General features: G+C 40.4%; 2 protein-coding genes across 6 annotated transcripts in view; one reads left to right on the top strand and one right to left on the bottom strand.

The window, feature by feature from the left end:
• Positions 1-4,067, bottom strand: part of arhgap35a (Rho GTPase activating protein 35a) — a 109,141-nt gene extending 105,074 nt beyond the window's left edge. The window contains exons 1-2 of one of the 5 annotated variants that reach the window (XM_078431065.1): positions 3,946-4,067; positions 939-1,004 (exon numbers count right to left, since the gene is read on the bottom strand). The gene's annotated coding sequence lies outside the window, so the exon portion shown is untranslated. Of the gene's footprint in view, positions 1-770; positions 818-938; positions 1,005-3,332; positions 3,751-3,933 lie in introns of those variants that run through there. The other 4 variants (XM_078431064.1, XM_078431062.1, XM_078431063.1 and 1 more) reach the window with 4 other exon arrangements.
• Positions 4,068-8,936: 4,869 nt separating this feature from the next.
• ap2s1 (adaptor related protein complex 2 subunit sigma 1) overlaps positions 8,937-18,953 on the top strand; it is a 50,142-nt gene continuing 40,125 nt past the window's right edge. Inside the window, exon 1 of the mRNA XM_078430857.1 lies at positions 8,937-9,096. Coding sequence (XP_078286983.1) covers positions 9,094-9,096 — 3 coding nt within the window. The 5' untranslated portion in view covers positions 8,937-9,093. The remainder of the gene's footprint in view (positions 9,097-18,953) is intronic.

Here is an 18,953-nt window from a genome sequence, read left to right as displayed (position 1 = left end):
CTAGTAGCAAGGGTGTTTTGTTTGGTTTAAAGATAGGTACAAACACTATTGAGTATGACAATAATGAATGTATAGACACTGAGAATGTCTAAAGAGTTTTTGCAGTTTTTACTTTGTATATATATTTTTTTAATTCAGAGTAGCATTTATTTTTGGAGAAAAATCAAATTTTCTCCATAGATGCTGTCTAACCTACTAAGTTACTCCAGCATTTTGTGTCTGTAAACCAACATCTGCAGTTCTACTGTTCTCTTCTAGTCTTGCAACCCACTTGCAATTCCCTCAATTAAGGCTCTCGAGATTTCAATCACTTCATTACTCATAGCCACGTCTTTAGCTACCAAGGAAGCGAGTTCAGAAAGTCTTTCCTTAAACCACTCCACAGATCTCAAAATGCTCCTTAAAAATCTTGCTCTTGGGCCAAGCTTTTGGTGCTATATTCCTGTCTTTCCCACGTGCTTCAATATCAAGTTTTGTCTTCAACAAAACCAATGCACCTTAAAATGTTAGATGCATTATGAAAACACAAATAATCGTGTCATTGTGAGCACCTGCCACAGTTGAGATCGAAAACACAGACAGCTGCACAGACTGAACTTCCTATGCATTCTACACTTTATTCACACATTAAATGCGGCACAAAACTTTGCCATCAATATGAAGATTGTCATCCATGGATTGTCATTCCCCTTCATACGTGTATATATTGATATACATGTCAATAACATCTTCAAAAACTCAAAGAATTTACACGAACCAATGACACATACTGTGACTTGATTTTCAGTGATAAAAACATAAGCACGATATTTCGATTAAGATGAAACGGCTTTATCCTGAAACACAAATAAAATTTCTATATGTCAATGCTTTCCATTCTAAATGCAAAATTCGCTATGGAATTTATTTTTATAAACTTATTGCACTTAATTACTCACTATGTGGCTAGACATGCTGCATCGCCAATGGGGACTTGGACTGCGGCATTTTGAATCAATAACAGTCTTGGAGAGAATTGAAAACAAGGTTAGAGAATGTTGGATACAGCGGTAATAGGTTAGGTTAAGGCAGATAGGGGTGAAAGGAAAGCGAGACAAATGCAGGCAATTTTGTAGGTGGAATAGCATTGGTAATGGCTTTTATTCCTGCATCTGATCCAGGCTCAGGGTTAATATTATGCCAAAAGGTTCAGTCACAGTCACTCACAACCTTCAAGGCAGACAGGCAACCTATCCCCAGGGATCCATACGGAGCAGATGGAAGAGCACAAGAACATCACGGGAATAACAGGCCTTCTGATTCTTGCACCCCACCCCTTCCGAACCCATGGGCAATAATATCCCATCTTTCAGCTAGCAATCCCTCCTGATTACAAGGTGAAGATCAAGCAATCACTTGAGACAATTACACGCACTACAAAACACAGTGGACTAGCCGAGACCATTATTTATTTTAAAATTCATCCATTGATTAAAATTACTTGATGTTAAACTTTAGCACTAATTAATTAGCAACATTATTCTTTAGACTAAAAACAAAACATTTTTGGCTTTGATCATTTAAAAATAAACCAACACATTTTAAAATTAGCATGAACGAATGTTAATTTTAGAAGGTTACAAAGGATCTATAATATCAGAATAGAACAGGTCTTCCTGCAAATGAAATAGACCGTGCAGCCTGCATCTTACTGCACAAATTGTTTAAAGATTGGAATTAGGAATTAAGTAGGTATTAAAAATTGCGATGAACAGCTACAAGAAAAAAAACCATATTATTTTTAAAGTTAATTTTCTACCTTGAATTAATTGTTGATTCATTCAAGACAACTGGGAACAACAGTCATTCTTAATTCTTGATGGACATTAGCTAGACTCAACCTTGGACCCATTTTAATCAACTCGACAATTGACAAACCCTTCACTGCATAGTAACAAGGAGTGGAAGAACAGGAAACAGTCTAAATCCCTCTCTGCCTCTGCAAAGATGAAGGATAACCGTTGTCATAGCCAAGGATAGATAATCCGCCATACGCTACACATCAGAACAAGGGCCTATTTGGTTATTTTGCTGTAGTATGCATTTTGATGCTGGCATATGACATGCAGAAGATTTGGGATTTGCCATTTTCTTGTACCTAGAGAAAACATTTAAAGTGATCAAAGCTGACTAAAATCATTTCCACTCGTCAGTAAGAAAGCAAGATGATCAGCATCACACAATAATGACAGATGCTGAAGGGGGTTGGGAAAAATAGGCACATTTGAGACATCATAAATGGAGCAGAACTCAATTTATGATATCATCTTGACCCCTTGATCTATTAATGCATTCTGAAGTATCCTTCCCCTCCACAACACTTTGCAGTATCAGACAGGCGTAAACAGGTCCCCTCGCCTAAACTTTTGCCCATACCATAATCCCAGGAGACTTCACCAATACACCAAAAAAACAAGCTTTTGGAAGTGGCCTAGGAACCATATGCTAAATGCAACGGATACCAGACATGTCAAGACATATGCCATATATTGTCAAAGAGGCGGAGGAGGGGGTCAGAGAGAGTTTGTAGACTTGAAGTCACGTCTTAAATACAGTGTACACCATCCTCATTAAATTCTGATAGTCACTACATCTACGACTGTGATATGTTGGAATAAACACAGATGATTGTGCAAGGGAATATTTTCAATTTTTCGGGCTAGTTTCCATGGTTCTGTTTTTTTAAATCACAGTACTATATATTACCAAAAAACTTCACTTTCAACAATAATGAATAGGGAATTCATGAATAACTACATTTTGCCAAAATTCTGTGTAAAGTTCATTTTACAAAAGTTCTTAATGACAATTTGAGTTGAACCTGCAAGGTTTGCATTCCATAAAATGTGTTTCTAAACCTTTTACCTGCTTTGTCAGAAAACTGAAAGAGTTAAACAAGGGTTATAAAATATTTACATAAAGACCAGGATTACAAAAAAAGAAAAAACAATGACCAAATCATATCTAAACTTCCCATAGGAAAAAAAAAAGCAGATTATTAAAATTCACCCTCAAGAGAAATATGCCCTTGGATTGTTTAAAAGGAAAATTATTTCTCCAATGATATGGTTTGACACATGGCTCATTGACACACAAAATTCACCAAAAATATTATCCCCAATCCGTGGCATTCAAACAAACACACACAAAAAAAAAATATATATGAATACACTGCCAACAAAATAATGTTGGCCTCAACAACAATATAATTTTTTTTTTTTAAAGCAGCCAGCATGGAACACAAATAATGGTTTACCCCCAAAAAACGAGGTAGGGGGTAACATTCTACCTACCTTTTCTTTCCACAATAGGAGTGAAAGAAGACAAAAATTGTGGGGGGGGGGGGGGGGGGGGGGTTTTCCTGGGGAATTTTAAATTAATGGTCAGCAGACATCTTGTTTTCTTCTGGAATCATAGCCAAGGACACAGATGGGGAGAGTGTGTGTGTGAGTGTGGATTGAAGCAGGAGGGTTTTCTTTTTCTCTGCTCCTTTACACTCTCTCACCCCATCTCTCTCTCTATCTCTCTCTTTCTTTCACACACACACACACACACACACACACTGCGAATGTGCCTTGTGTGGCCCTGGTCTTGGAAAGTCCACCACCAGTGTGTATGGAAATGGCGGATATTCCTGCAGCACTCTTGCCCCCTTCACCAACTTTTTCCCTCTGCTAGCTCCTGCTGCTGCTGCTCCTGCTGCTGCTTCTCTTCCCACCCCCCCCTCCCCAGGAGCAGGCATCGCCCATGATGTTTCTCACGCCGCCATGGTGGAGGCAACTCGTCAGGTGATTCCCTCCGCAAAAGAAAAAAAGGGGAGGGAGGGGGGGGGGGGGGGGCAACGATCTCGTGTCTCCCCCTAAATTACCACACAAACATCAACACAAAATCCACCTCAGCACGCACCGTTCGACAGGCCGCGCCCGATTTTCACTCATAAACGTCGACGGACAGCCGCTATCGCATCATTTTCTTTTAGCGCTAAACTACAATAAGGAGGGGTTTTTTTTTCTCGCTCTCTCTCTCCCCGTCCACCTAACTTGACGCGTTCGTCCCGCCCTCTCTGTGGTCCCATTGGCCCAGAGTGGTCGAGCCGGACCGCTGATTGGTCGGCCGGGATGTCCATCAGCGAGGAGTTGGCCAAGCACTTTAGGTTGCGGCTTCCAAGGAGGAGGCGCGACAGGAAGTCGCCACCGAACCGGAAGTTCTGGCCCTACAGCAGCAGGGCATGCCGGGAACTGTAGTTTCATGCTTCAGCCCATTCCTTCTCTCCCGAGATGCTGCCTGACCTGCTGAGTTACTCCAGCATTTTGTGAATAAATCGATTTGTACCAGCATCTGCAGTTATTTTCTTATATTATATATATATTCACTAAACCAAAGCTATCCACATCTTATGATTATGATTATTATGATTATTATTATTATTATTATGATTATTATGATTATTATGATTATGATGATTATTATTATTATTATTATTATTATTATTATTATTATTATTATTATTATTATTATTCCTGGCGTGCAGCGTAGGTTCACTAGGTTAATTCCCGGAATGGCGGGACTGTCGTATGTTGAAAGGCTGGAGCAATTAGGCTTGTATACACTGGAATTTAGAAGGATGAGGGGGGATCTTATTGAAACATATAAGATAATTAGGGGATTGGACACATTAGAGGCAGGAAACATGTTCCCAATGTTGGGGGAGTCCAGAACAAGGGGCCACAGTTTAAGAATAAGGGGTAGGCCATTTAGAACGGAGATGAGGAAGAACTTTTTCAGTCAGAGGCAGTGGAGGCCAGTTCGTTGGATGCTTTCAAGAGAGAGCTGGATAGAGCTCTTAAGGATAGCGAAGTGAGGGGGTATGGGGAGAAGGCAGGAACGGGGTACTGATTGAGAGTGATCAGCCATGATCGCATTGAATGGCGGTGCTGGCTCGAAGGGCCGAATGGCCTACTCCTGCACCTATTGTCTATTGTCTATTGTCTATTATTATTATTATTATTATTATTATTATTTTATTATTATTATTATTTTATTATTATATTATTATATTATTATAATATTATATAATAATAATAATAATATAATAATAATTATTATTATTGTTGTTATTATTGTTATTATTATTATTATTGTTATTATTATTATCATTTTATTATTATTATAAAATTATATAATTATTATTATTATTATATTATAATTATTATTATTATTATTATATAATAATTATTATTATTATATTGTTGTTGTTATTGATATTATTATTGTTGTTATTATTATTATTTTATTATTATATTATTATAAAATTATATAATAATATAATAATAATAAAATGAAATAATAATAATAATTTAGTTTATTTGTTATTCCACTCCTTACAGATCATGCAACGAATGGGACAAAACAGAGTGCCTCCCGGGGGCCATAGTGCAATACAAATGCAAGGAATGCAATGTTGTGTAGGAAGGAACTGCAGATGCTGGTTTACACTGAAGGAAGAGACAAAATGCTGGAGTAGCTCAGCGGGACAGGCAGCATCTCTGGAGAGAAGGAATTGGTGACGTTTCGGGTCGAAGAAGGGTATCTCGACCCTGGAGTTACTCCAGTATTTTGTGTCTATCTTTGGTATAAACCAGCATCAGCAGTTCCTTTCTATACATTTCATCTACTTCACACTACCTGGTAATATATTTACATTAATACAATTTCTCATTTTATTTATAAAGTGCAAACATTTAGATTTGTGTAGGAGGAAACTGCAGATGCTGGTTTAAACCAAAGATAAACACAAAATGCTGGAATAACTCAGTGGGACACGCAGCCTCTCTGGAGAGAAGGAATGGGTGACATTTCAGGTCGAGACCCTTCAATCTGAAGAAGATTCTCCACCCAAAATGTTATTCATTCCTTCTCTCTAAACATTTAGATTTAGTATCTTCCTATTTGGATATTGCTGCCAGATTGAAAGAATGGAAGACATGTAATTATCAACTAGAATGAATTTTTGTTGTTTTCTCTTCCAGTGAAAACCTCTGGGGATTTGTCTTTTTCGAGGTATGCATCAAAGAGATAATTAAATCATAAAGCATTTGTGCATTGCATTGGCTGGTGGTAGGAGAGTTGCTGGAGGCTATTAAACATTGCAACCTCCAAATAAGCTCTAAACTACATAGCCTATTATTGTTATTATTGCACTATTATTCTTTGTCTGTTTTTTATGTATACGTGGGTGTGTGTGTGTGTGTGTATATATATACATATTTATGTATTTATATATATGTCCCACACATATTATTTATATATATGTATATAATATTTGCAGGAGGGAACTGAAGATGCTGGTTTAAACCGAAGATAGACACAAAATGCTGGAGTAACTCAGCGGGACAGGCAGCATCTCTGGATAGAAGGAATGGGTGTCGTTTCGGGTCGCGACCCTTCTACAGACTGGCCTGAGGAAGGGTCTCAACCCGAAACATCACCCATTTCTTGTATATATGTACATGTGAGGTAGACACATAATGCTGGAGTAACTCAGCGGGACAGGCAGCATCTCGGGAGAGAAGGAATGGGTGACGTTTCGTGTCGAGACCCTTCGTCAGACTGATGTCAGGTACACACAGAACTCTTTTTGAGTCTGAAGAAGGATCTCGACCCGAAACGTCGCCCATTCTTTCTATCCAGAGATGCTGCCTGTCCTGCTGAGTTACTCCAGCATTATGTGTCTACCTCACATGTACATATATACAAGAAACGGGTGATGTTTCGGGTCGAGACCCTTCCTCAGGCCAGTCTGTAGAAGAATCTCGACCCGAAACGTCGCCCATTCCTTCTATCCAGAGATGCTGCCTGACCTGCTGAGTTACTCCAGCATTTTGTGAATAAATACCTTCGATTTGTACCAGCATTTGCAGTTATTTTCTTACTCCAGCATTGAACTTTTTTTTTTCTTGTTTATCATTGTAATTGTGTGTCTTGTGTTCTTTATTATCTACTGCCGGACCCTGACGTGAGAGGATGCTGGCGTTATTTGTTCGCCGCTTCTCCGTCAAGATAGTTTGTCTGTTTGTTTTTATGTCTTGACTTTTGCGGTTTTGCGGTTGCAGCTCCTAGACTGTGGAACAGCATCCCTCTCCCCGTCAGAACTGCCCCCTCCATCGACTCCTTTATGTCCAAGCTCAAAACCTATTTCTATTCCCTAGCGTTTGAGGCCTATTGAGGAGGCGCTGTGAACTGTTTTTTATATGCTGTTATGTTTGTGTGCTACTGTATGTTTCTTTTTTTTTTCTTCTTTTTTTCCCTTAGTACCTAATCAGATGTACAGCACTTTGGTCAACGTGGGTTGTTTTTAAATGTGCCATTTAGAACGGAGATGAGGAAGAACTTTTTCAGTCAGAGAGTGGTGAAGGTGTGGAATTCTCTGCCTCAGAAGGCAGTGGAGGCCAGTTCGTTGGATGCTTTCAAGAGAGAGCTGGATAGAGCTCTTAAGGATAGCGGAGTGAGGGGGTATGGGGAGAAGGCAGGAACGGGGTACTGATTGAGAGTGATCAGCCATGATCGCATTGAATGGCGGTGCTGGCTCGAAGGGCTGAATGGCCTACTCCTGCACCTATTGTCTATTGTCTATACAAATAAAATTGATTTGATTTGATTTGATTTTGACTGTTTTTGTAAAGCGTCTTTGAGCATTTGGAAAAGCGCTATAAAAAATAAATGTTTATTATTATTATTATTATTATCATTATCATATTGTTTACAGTGCACTATGTTTACATATTCTGTTGTGCTGATGCCCAGTAAGGATGTCATTGTTCCATCTGGGGACATATGACAGTAAAACATATTGCATTTCAGTCTGCAGAAGGGTCTCGACCCGAAACCTCGCCCATTCCTTCTATCCCGAGATGCTGCCTGACCTGCTGAGTTACTCCAGCATTTTGTGAATAAATGCCTTCGATCTGTACCAGCATCTGCAGTTATTTTCCTACACCATCGGACAAAGGAGCTGTTTCCATGTTTTATCTCTAAAACTGAATCTAAACTAAATTTGAACCACTAAATTTGAACCATTTTTTGAACCTTTATTCAATTTTTTTCTTCATTTATGTTTCAAGAAAAGTAATTACACCCCTTAATGGAAACGAGGATCAATATAAGCCCTTCTTTTTACATATTCTGTTGTGCTGATGCCCAGTAAGAAATGTCATTGTTCCATCTGGGGACATATGACAGTAAAACATAGTGCACTTCAGTCTGAAGAAGTGTCTCGACCCGAAACGTCGCCCATTCCTTCTATCCAGAGATGCTGCCTGACCTGCTGAGTTACTCCAGCATTTTGTGAATAAATGCCTTCGATCTGTACCAGCATCTGCAGTTATTTTCTTACTCCAGCATTGAACTTTTTTTTTTTCTTGTTTATTATATTGTTTACAGTGCACTATGTTTACATATTCTGTTGTGCTGATGCCCAGTAAGAAATGTCATTGTTCCATCTGGGGACATATGACAGTAAAACATAGTGCACTTCAGTCTGTAGAAGGGTCTCGACCCGAAACGTCGCCCATTCCTTCTATCCAGAGATGCTGCCTGACCTGCTGAGTTACTCCAGCATTTTGTGAATAAATGCCTTCGATCTGTACCAGCATCTGCAGTTATTTTCTTACTCCAGCATTGAACTTTTTTTTTTTCTTGTTTATTATATTGTTTACAGTGCACTATGTTTACATATTCTGTTGTGCTGATGCCCAGTAAGAAATGTAATTGTTCCATCTGGGGACATATGGCAGTGAAACACTCTGTTGACTCTTGAGAGGCATGTTGGACATGTTGGACTACAAGTCCCAGAGTAGCTCGGTGTTGGGACGGCTGGAGTTGCGCAGCCGCTGTCAGGAGCTGCGGGGGTTTGACAGAGAGTCAACGGCGGAAAGGGCAGCCTCGCCTCAGAATAAAACATCACATTCTGTAAGAGCACAGGCAGTCGAAAACACAAAAATAGACCTTACTTAAACAAAAAAAATCACGCGCAAGAAGCCGCAAAGGAGCGTAACCATGGTAAGTGATCGTTTGCATTTTGACAGCAAGTAATGCACAATGAGGCCTGGACTTTAAGCCCAGCACTGTGACTATTCATGTAAAAAAATAAGTAAAACATCATGAAAATCTACGCCATCCTTCAAAAAAAGAAGTAACGCTTTTATATATAACTGTGTTTTGCATCCATGCAGATGAATATGCTTGAGGCCTTGTCAGTCTCAATCTGCTTGAGACTTTTATCAATCTAAAATCATCATCAATAGTATTTTCAATGGATGTTTTATATGCACCATATTTGTGCAGATAACTGTCGCCGTCCTTGCAATGGGATCGATGTCAGAATTATTACACAGGCTAGTGTATCCTTTGAAAGCGAGAAGGTTGAAGTTGTGATGCTTTCAAGAGATGTCGGTGAGATAAGAACCAGGAATAAAAGTCACCAATAAATCGAACAGTGAATTCAGGGCAAATTTCTTGAATGCTTGAAGAATAATGCTTCCTAATAATAAAATCCAAGTTTATTTTATTATTAGGAAGCATTATTCTTCAAGCATTCAAGATATTTGCCCTGAATTCACTGAATTCACTGAATTCACTGAATTCACTGAATTCACTGAATTCACTGAATTCACCGACATCGTTATTACTCTTGAGGTATCAGATCACCTCAAAGTGTTTTACAGCCAATTAAATACTTTTGACGTGTTAGCACTCTGGTAGAAAACGTGGTAACCAATTTGCACACAGCAAGAACAGTGTGTTAATGATATAAGATCTATTCTGTTTTACTAGATATAAATTCAAAGGATTCACTAGTGGGCAGAGGGGGTTGCCTTACACGGAAGGGCTGAGATGAATGTATTCATACCAGTTGGTCGTTGAAAGAGCAAAACAAGTATAAATATAAGAAAATAACTGCAGATGTTGGTACAAATCGAAGGTATTTATTCACAAAATGCTGGAGTAACTCAGCAGGTCAGGCAGCATCTCGGGAGAGAAGGAATGAGTGACGTTTCGGGTCGAGACCCTTCTTCAGACTGAAGAAGGGTCTCGACCCGAAACATCACCCATTCCTTCTCTCCCGCGATGCTGCCTGACCTGCTGAGTTACTCCAGCATTTTGTGAATAAAAACAAGTATAAACATTCTGGGGCAGTTTACCAGGGTAGATGCCATAAGAAAATGTGACCCTGGTTGAGTGAGTTAAGAAATTAGACCATGATTTCAGCATGTGTCACTTGTAAATGAAATGTGTGGTGACTTCTTGTAAATTTCTGTTCCAATACTCTACTCAAATATTTTTAAGGCCAATGTGGAAAGATGTTTGAACAATGAGGGAATCAACAATCAGCCACAAACTGGTTAATCCAAAGATCTAATTAATCTTGATTTATCAAATTAGAGAAGGCACATTCAAGTCCTTTGAATGTGCTTTGCATTCAAGTCCTTTTCAGATGCTGGGTAAAGGATAAATATCGGCTTGCATACTGCAAGACAATACAATACTACAAGGAACAACATAGATGCATCTGTGGAAGATAGATGTGGGTGAAAGAAATAGAAGGATATGTTGATGTGATGGTGGATGAATATAGGTGGGAAAAAAATCCTGTGGAGCGTAAGGATCATAATGAAGCAGATGGAGACAGTGCCATAATCCTTTAACGGAAATTATTGTAAATGGAGATGTGCAGAAATATCGGAACAGGACAGCAATCAAGTGGCTGGATTCAATTCACAGCTGGATCCGGAGTCAATCCTGTCCTTCAGTGCTCTCGAGCAGATTTTACCTGGTCTCCCGATGAGAGCATGGGATTCATCTGGCTGCTCCAATTTCCTCCCACATCCCAAAGATATATTGGTTGGAAGTTATTTTGGCTATGATACATAGGCCCTAGTGGGTAGATGAGTGGTAGAATTTGGCAGAATTTGATGGGAACACGAGGAGAATAAGGAGGGAATAGAGAAGTGCGTGCTTGATGGTCTGAAGAAACAAGGATCTGCGGATGCTGGTTTGCCAAAGAAAGACACAAAATGCTGGAGTAACTCAGTGGGTAAGGCAGCATCCCTGGAAAACATGGTCATGGAGATGCTGCCCGACCCATTGAGTTCCTCCAGCATTTTGTGTCTTTGCTTCTGGTCTGTGCGGTTTCCAAGAGCAAAAGTGCCTGATTCCTTGCTTAAAGGCTCTGTTACTCTATATAAATACACAGTATTTCAGACGCATGGGAAAGGACTGTCCCATCAGTGCCAGTTCAATATGCCTTAGAAGAGAACATTTGTATGGCAGTTAACCCAGTGTCACTTTAAGTTAATAAAAGTTTCCGAGAAAGATAAATGTTCTGATGTCTCTTCTGTGTCAGAACTGGCGAGGGTTCCAGCTCAAGAAGCTAAATTGTCTTTTCTTAAGGGATTGAGAGTAAAAGCTATCCATCGGATCTATCAGAAAGAAATGAGAAGTTGTTTCCTAGGGAAAGGAAAACAGTTGTAAATTTTTAAAACTTCTGATTAACAAAGGGGAGAGAGGGGGTTGTGTAATTGGCTTGAAAACATTAAGAAGGTTATTCAACATGAGTGCTGAATAAAAAGATATAAATTAAGCATGGCCTAAATTTGTACATTCAAGCAGACTGCGAATGACATCTAACTGAACGGGGTACTGATTGAGAATGATCAGCCATGATCACATTAAATGGCGGTGCTGGCTCGAAGGGCCAAATGGCCTACTCCTGCACCTAGTGTCTATTGTCTATTGTCTAACTCTGCTACATGGAATATACTGTACTGAATGGACCATTTTGCTGGTATTCATGTCCTGCATGAGCTTGTCACCCACCTCACCTCGGATCTACCTATTCACTTTTTGATGATTTCCTTGTCTGGTTTCACTCTTGAGAGCCTTTGTGTGCTTAAACCATTTTCTGCAATAGTATGTTGCAAATACCACATTTGTACCACAGAATGTAAGAGTGTAGTAATAACTGCAGATGCTGGTACAAATCAAAGGTATCTCAAAATGCTGGAGTAATTCAGCGGGTCAGGCAGCATTTCCGGAGAGAAGGAATGGGTGACGTTTCGGGTCGAGCCCATTCCTTCTCTCCTGAGATGCTGCCTGACCCGCTGAGTTACTTCAGCATTTTGTGATACCTTTGACAGAATGTAAGAGAGCCAGCTAAGCCACAGAAGACTGTGGAGGCCAAGTCAATGGATATTTTTAAGGCAGAGATAGATATATTCTTGATTAGTACGGGTGTCCGTGGTTATGGGAAGAAGGCAGGAGAATGGGGTTGAGAGGGAGAGATAGATCAGCTATGATTGAATGATGGAGTAAAATTGATGGGCTGAATCGCCTAATTCTGCTCGTATCACTTATGAACTTATGAAAATCTGAAATTAATGGAGCAAGAGGCCTGAATTATTCCGTGTAAAATTAATGTGGACATAAGCGAGAAATGCATCTGGTTCTAGGCCAAAAATGTCAAGGTCATTGAATGCATGTGGAGTCCAAGTGTTGCCACAAGGAGATTTTCATTTTGTATTTCATAATATGGAATCTGTGGGTTGAAAGAGAAATCCCATTTTCCCATTTATTTCATTGTAATCTTATTTTCTCACACATCCATATTAATTCTAAATCTCCCATTAGGGAGAAGGGTCTCGGCTGAGTTACTCCAGCATTTTGCATCTATCTTCGGTGTAAACCAGCATCTGCAGTTCCTTCCTATACAGTATATTATGTAAATCTCTTGCCCCCGGTTTAGTATGAGATGAACAATATCACAGTCAGTGTAAACAACAATGAAAGAGCATTCTAGCTCCAGAATGCATATAACAAAGGTATGGATCGAGGTTACATTGTTCAGAAATTCATTACTTTGCAATTAATATACTGTAACGTAACCTTAATATAACCAGAAATATTATCCGAGCAAGGGTGTAATAGCCTTATAGTAGGTGGCAAGTCTCCATGGGTTGACAGGCTGTTAGAAATGCTCGGAATAAGTTATGAAATCATCGATACAGTATAGAAGCAGACGCTTCAACCTGCCAAGTCTGTGCAGAGCATCTAGCAACCATTTTCACAGTAATCTACCCAAACTATTTTATTCCTCCCATCTAATATAGACACAAAAAGCTGGAGTAACTCAGCGGGACAGGCAGCATCTCTGGAGAGAAGGAATGGGTGATGTTTCGGATCGAGACCCATCTTCAGACTAGTCTTCAAACCCCTTTGATTATAGACGAGTGAGGAAGGGTCTCAACCCGAAACGTCACCCATTCCTTCTCTCCAGAGATGCTGCCTGTCCCGCTGAATCACTCCAGCTTTCTGTTTAAACCAGCATCTGTGTTTCCTTCCTACACAATATTCCTCCCATCTTCCCATCAGCTACCCCCTAGATCAGTGGTTCCCAACCTTTCAAATATAGCGACCCATTTTAGAACAAGCAATCATGAAGCGACCCCAACCCTTAAAATATCTTATATATACATTCGGTTTTTGTACAACAAACTGCCATATATTGCGATTATTGAATTATAGATTATTTATTCATAAAAAATTCCAAAGCTCCTACAAACATTAATTAATTGCAAATCAATTCAAAATTGTTCGAACACACAAATTTCCACCGTTATGTAAAATATGTTTATGAACTGACTTTAATGAGACGGCTGGTATTGCAGTTTTTTAGCTAGCAATTCTATCCTGGGCTCCGTTGTCGATATGGCACACCTCAAGTCGTCTTCCAGATTTAATTTATTTCGGTATTTGTTTTTAAGGATGAGAAGTTGGGAGAATGCTGCTTCACATAAGTAAGTTGTTGGGAAGGGCAATAAATTCCTTATCGCGATTTCTGATATTACTGGGAATTTTTGGAAACTTTTTGCCCAAAATTCTTGTAGTTGCAATTCACCAAACCATGATTTAGCTTCAAAATTGTTTTTTAAGTCGATGAACTCTTCTTCTGCTGCTTCAGGGATATTAGATACATTGGCATTGAATGGGTTGATTGTAAGGGAGAAAGATTTGCAACATTCATCAGGAAAATAACTTCTTAATCGAACAGTAAGAATTTCCAAATGCTCTTGTATCAAGCTATATAAGTCATCGATGTTAATTTCATTTGCCGCTTCTTCAACAAATTGGACAAGTGTTGGGAACATGTATAATTTCTTATGGTTAATTTTGGTGATCCAGAGTTCCAATTTCATTTTGAAAGACGATATGTTTTCAGACAAAGATATTATCGTACTTTCCTTACCCTGTAATCCTGTATTAACACTATTAAATATCTCAAAAATGTCGACCAGGTATGCCAATTTGCACAACGTAAATTCATCCGTCAACAATGATTCATATTCGCTTGCATTTTGAGAATCGAGAAATATTTGAAGCTCTCCTCTTAATTCAAAAAATCTCTTCAACGCCTTTCCTTTCGAGAGCCATCTTACCTCTGTGTGAAACAATAGTGCTTCATGCGTTGATCCCAAATCCTCACATAAAACTTTGAAGAGCCGTGTTGCAAGTGGCCTTGATTTAACGACATTTACTGCTTTAATCACTCGGTTAAGCACTTCTTTCAATGGTTCAGGTAACGTCTTGGTAGCTAATACTTGTCGATGAATCATGCAGTGAGTCCCAATTACTTCTGGAGTCACTTTTTTAACCAACGATTGGAAGCCAGACTTACAGCCGAGCATTGCAGGTGCCCCGTCAGTACAAACTCCGCATAATTTCTTCCATTCAATTGAATGTTCATTAAAGAAATCATCAATTAAATCAAAAATATCAGCAGCAGTAGTTGAAGTTTGCAGAGGCTTACAACACAAGAATTCTTCTTTAATTTTTTCATTTTTATAATAACGAACATACACAAGAAGTTGTGCAAAGTTTGTCACATCAGTAGTTTCATCAAGCTGTATGCTGAACAGCCCAGTTGGAGTTTCTTTTAATTCTTGAATAATTTGGCATAAAATATCCTCGGACATATCTGTTATCCTTCGTTTTACCGTATTGTTTGACACGGATAGAAGCGATAATTTATTTACCGCTTCAGGACCGATCATGAGACGTACAATATCTTTGGTGCATGGAAAAATAAGATTCTCAGCTATTGTGTGTGGCTTTTTAGCACGTGCTATTCTTAATGCAACCGTGTATGAAGCTTCAATGGCGGCTACATTTTTGTTTTGAAATAATCCACTGCTATCAAGCCGGCGGCTTTTGACACCAACAACTTTTGCTTTAAAAAAGTCAATACTTTTATCTTTCAAATCAGGGTGCTTAGTTTCGAGATGTCTTTGAAGTTTAGCTGGTTTCATAGACTCATGAGCAAGAACTTCCAAACATACTACACACTGTGGTCTTTCCACACCTGCATTAACTATGTCAGTGAATCCCCATTTCAAGAAATCATCACTGTACTTTCTCTTTCTTACACTCATTTTTAAAGGGTTAAGAATCACTCGAACAAAACTAACTACGTGTCACTGCAAGCGCGCGTACAACACTAGGTAAGTGGGAGGAGCGACAGCGGTGGCGCGACCAAGACAAAACAGAAACCAAACATGTTCAATACTGGCTTGAGTGACAACACGTTGTGTTGAGTGACTTAGGGAACTGTTACATTTAGTTTCATAGTATGAATTTATATAACTATCTTAATATGCATTTCACCGTGTTTTATATAATATTCATATCAGCTCAAAATCATTTAACGACCCCATGGCATTGGTGTCGCGACCCCGTTTGGGGTCGCGACCCACAGGTTGGGAACCACTGCCCTAGATTATACCACTAATCTACACAAGTGGGGAAGAAATTCATAATGGTCAATTAACCTGGACATGATGGGCCGAATGGCCTAATTCTGCTCCTGTCACTTATGACCTAATCTGGTATTTTTGGGAAGTGGGGGTAAACCGGAGCAACCGTAGAGGAAACCTACACAATCATAGGGAGGATGTTGCAAACTCCACCGAGACAGCATTGGACGTCTGTATTGAACCCAGGTTACTAGAGGTGTGAGGCAGCACCACAACTAGCTGTGCCACTGTGCTGACCATACTCTGCTGTTCTTCCAGACATAGGGGGGCACAATATCACAGCGGTAGAGTTACTACCTTACAGTGCCAGAGGCACAGGACAAATCCGAACTAATATACTGTATCCGACCTTCAACCACTGAAGGCCACCTCACCTTCTGTCTCCTTTCTCTGTCCGTTTACTTATTTATCTATTTATTCACTTCCCTATGTTCTTTAAATCCCTGTAAAGCGTCTTTGAGTGTATGAAAAGCGCTATATAAATGTAATACATTATTATTATTATTATTACAAGTGCTTATCTGTACGTAGTTTGAACTTTCTCCTTGTGACCGTGTGGGTTTTCTCCAGGCACTCCAGTTACCTCTACATTCCAAATGTAGGAAAATAACTGCAGATGCTGGTACAAATCGAAGGTATTTATTCACAAAATGCTGGAGTAACTCAGCAGGATCTCAGGAGAGAAGGAATGGGTGACGTTTCTGGTCAAGACCCTCCTTCAGACTGATGTCAGGAGGCCGGGACAAAGGAAGAATACAGGTGGAGACAGGAAGATAGAGGGAGAACTGGGAAGGGGGAGGGGAAGAGAGGGACAGAGGAACTATCTAAAGTTGGAGAACTGGGCTGCAAGCTGCACAAGCGAAATATGAGGTGCTGTTCCTCCATTTTCCGGTGGGCCTCACTATGGCACTAGAGGAGGCCCATGACAGAAAGGTCAGACTGGGAGTGGGAGGGGGAATTGAAGTGCTCAGCCACCAGGAGATCCGGTTGGTTAAGGCGGACTGAGCGAAGGTGTTGAGCGAAACGATCGCCGAGCCTGCGCTTGGTTTCGTCAATGTAAAGAAGTTGACATCTAGAGCAGCAGATACAATAGATGAGGTTGGAGGAGGTGCAGGTGAACCTCTGTCTCACCTGAAAAGACTGTTTGGGTCCTTGGATGGAGTTGAGGGGGGAGGTAAAGGGACAAGTGTTGCATCTCCTGCGGTTGCAGGGGAAAGTGCCCGGGGATGGGTGGTTTGGGTAGGAAGGGATGAGTGGACCAGGGAGTTACGGAGGGAACGGTCTCTGCGGAATGCAGAAAGGGAGGGGAACGGGAAGATGTAGCCAGTGGTGGGGTCCCATCGGAGGTGACGGAAATGTTGGAGGATGATTGGTTTGATTCGCTGGCTGATGGGGTGGAAGGTGAGAACGAGGGGGATTCTGTCCTTGTTACGAATGGGGGAGGGGGAGCAAGAGCGGAGCTGCGGGATATGGAAGAGGCCCTAGTGAGAGCCTCATCTATAATGGGAAGCCCTGTTTCCTGAAGAATGAGGACATCTCTGATGCGGCGTAGACGGAGGAATTGGGAGTAGGGGATAGACTTTTTGCAGGAGACCGGGTGGGAAGAAGTGTAGTCCAGATAGCTGTGCGAGTCAGTGGGTTTATAGTAGATGTCAGTCACTAGTCTGTGTCCTGTGATGGAGATGGTGAGGTCCGGAAACGGTCGGGAGATGTCGGAGATAGTCCAAGTATATTTAAGAGCAGGATGGAAATTGGTAGTGAAGTGTATGAAGTCAGTGAGTTCTGCATGGGTACAAGAGGTAGCGCCAATGCAGTCGTCGATGTAGCGGAGGTAGAGTTCGGGGATGGGGCCAGTGTACGTCCGGAATAGGGATTGTTCGACTTTTTCGGGGATCATACATTCCAAAGATGTGCAAGTTTGTAGGTTAATTGGCTTCTGTAAAATTGTCTCTAGTCTGTAGGATAGAACTAGTGTACAGGGATCACTGGTCGGCTTGGACTCGGTTGGCCGAAGGCCCTGTTTCTATGCTGCATCTCTAAAACTAAAACCTGCTCTTAGTGGTGAATGGTTTGTATTCACATCGTATCATGTTAGACAATAGACAATAAACAATAGACAATAGGTGCAGGAGGAGGCCATTCGGCCCTTCGAGCCAGCACCGCCATTCAATGTGATCATGGCTGATCATTCTCAATCAATACCCCGTTCCTGCCTTCTCCACATACCCCCTGACTCCGCTATCCTTAAGAGCTTTATCTCGCTCTCTCTTGAATGCATTCAGAGAATTGGCCTCCACTGCCTTCTGAGGCAGAGAATTCCACAGATTTACAACTCTCTGACTGAAAAAGTTTTTCCTCATCTCAGTTCTAAATGGCCTACTCCTTATTCTTAAACTGTGGCCCCTGGTTCTGGACTCCCCCAACATTGGGAACATGTTTCCTGCCTCTAACGTGTCCAACCCCTTAATAATCTTATACGTTTCGATAAGATCTCCTCTCATCCTTCTAAATTCCAGTGTATACAAGCCTAGTCAATCCAGTCTTTCAACATACGACAGTCCCGCCATTCCGGGAATTAACCTAGTAAACCTACGCTGCACGCCCTCAATAGCAAGAATACCCTTCCTCAAATTTGGGGACCAAAACTGCACATAGTACTCCATGTTGAAGAAGCTATTCCTCCAAGTCTTTGACAGCGAGTGATTTTAATAATAATAATAATAATAATGCATTTTATTTATATAGCGCTTTTCATATACTCAAAGACGCTTTACAGAGATTTAGAGAACATAGGGAAATGAATAAATAGATAAATAAGTAAATATGTAAACGAACAGAGAAAGGAGACAGAAGGTGAGGTGACCTTCAGTGGTTGAAGGCCATGTTATGGAGGAATTATTCGTAGCTCAGTCCTATCCTTTCCTTTGAGCTATTTAGGATCTCCACTTGCATGAGGGCTCTCTGCAAATGAACTCCCCATCCCTCTCCAGACTGCAGAAGCTAAATTTAATACTTGTTTTGCCAGAACACCCGAAATAAGCTAACTCAGCA

This window comes from Rhinoraja longicauda, chromosome 41 (assembly GCF_053455715.1).
Source record: "Rhinoraja longicauda isolate Sanriku21f chromosome 41, sRhiLon1.1, whole genome shotgun sequence".
In the NCBI taxonomy this organism is placed as follows: domain Eukaryota; kingdom Metazoa; phylum Chordata; class Chondrichthyes; order Rajiformes; family Arhynchobatidae; genus Rhinoraja; species Rhinoraja longicauda.
Note: the sequence above shows the minus strand (reverse complement) of the source record. Positions and strands in the feature narration are given on the sequence as shown.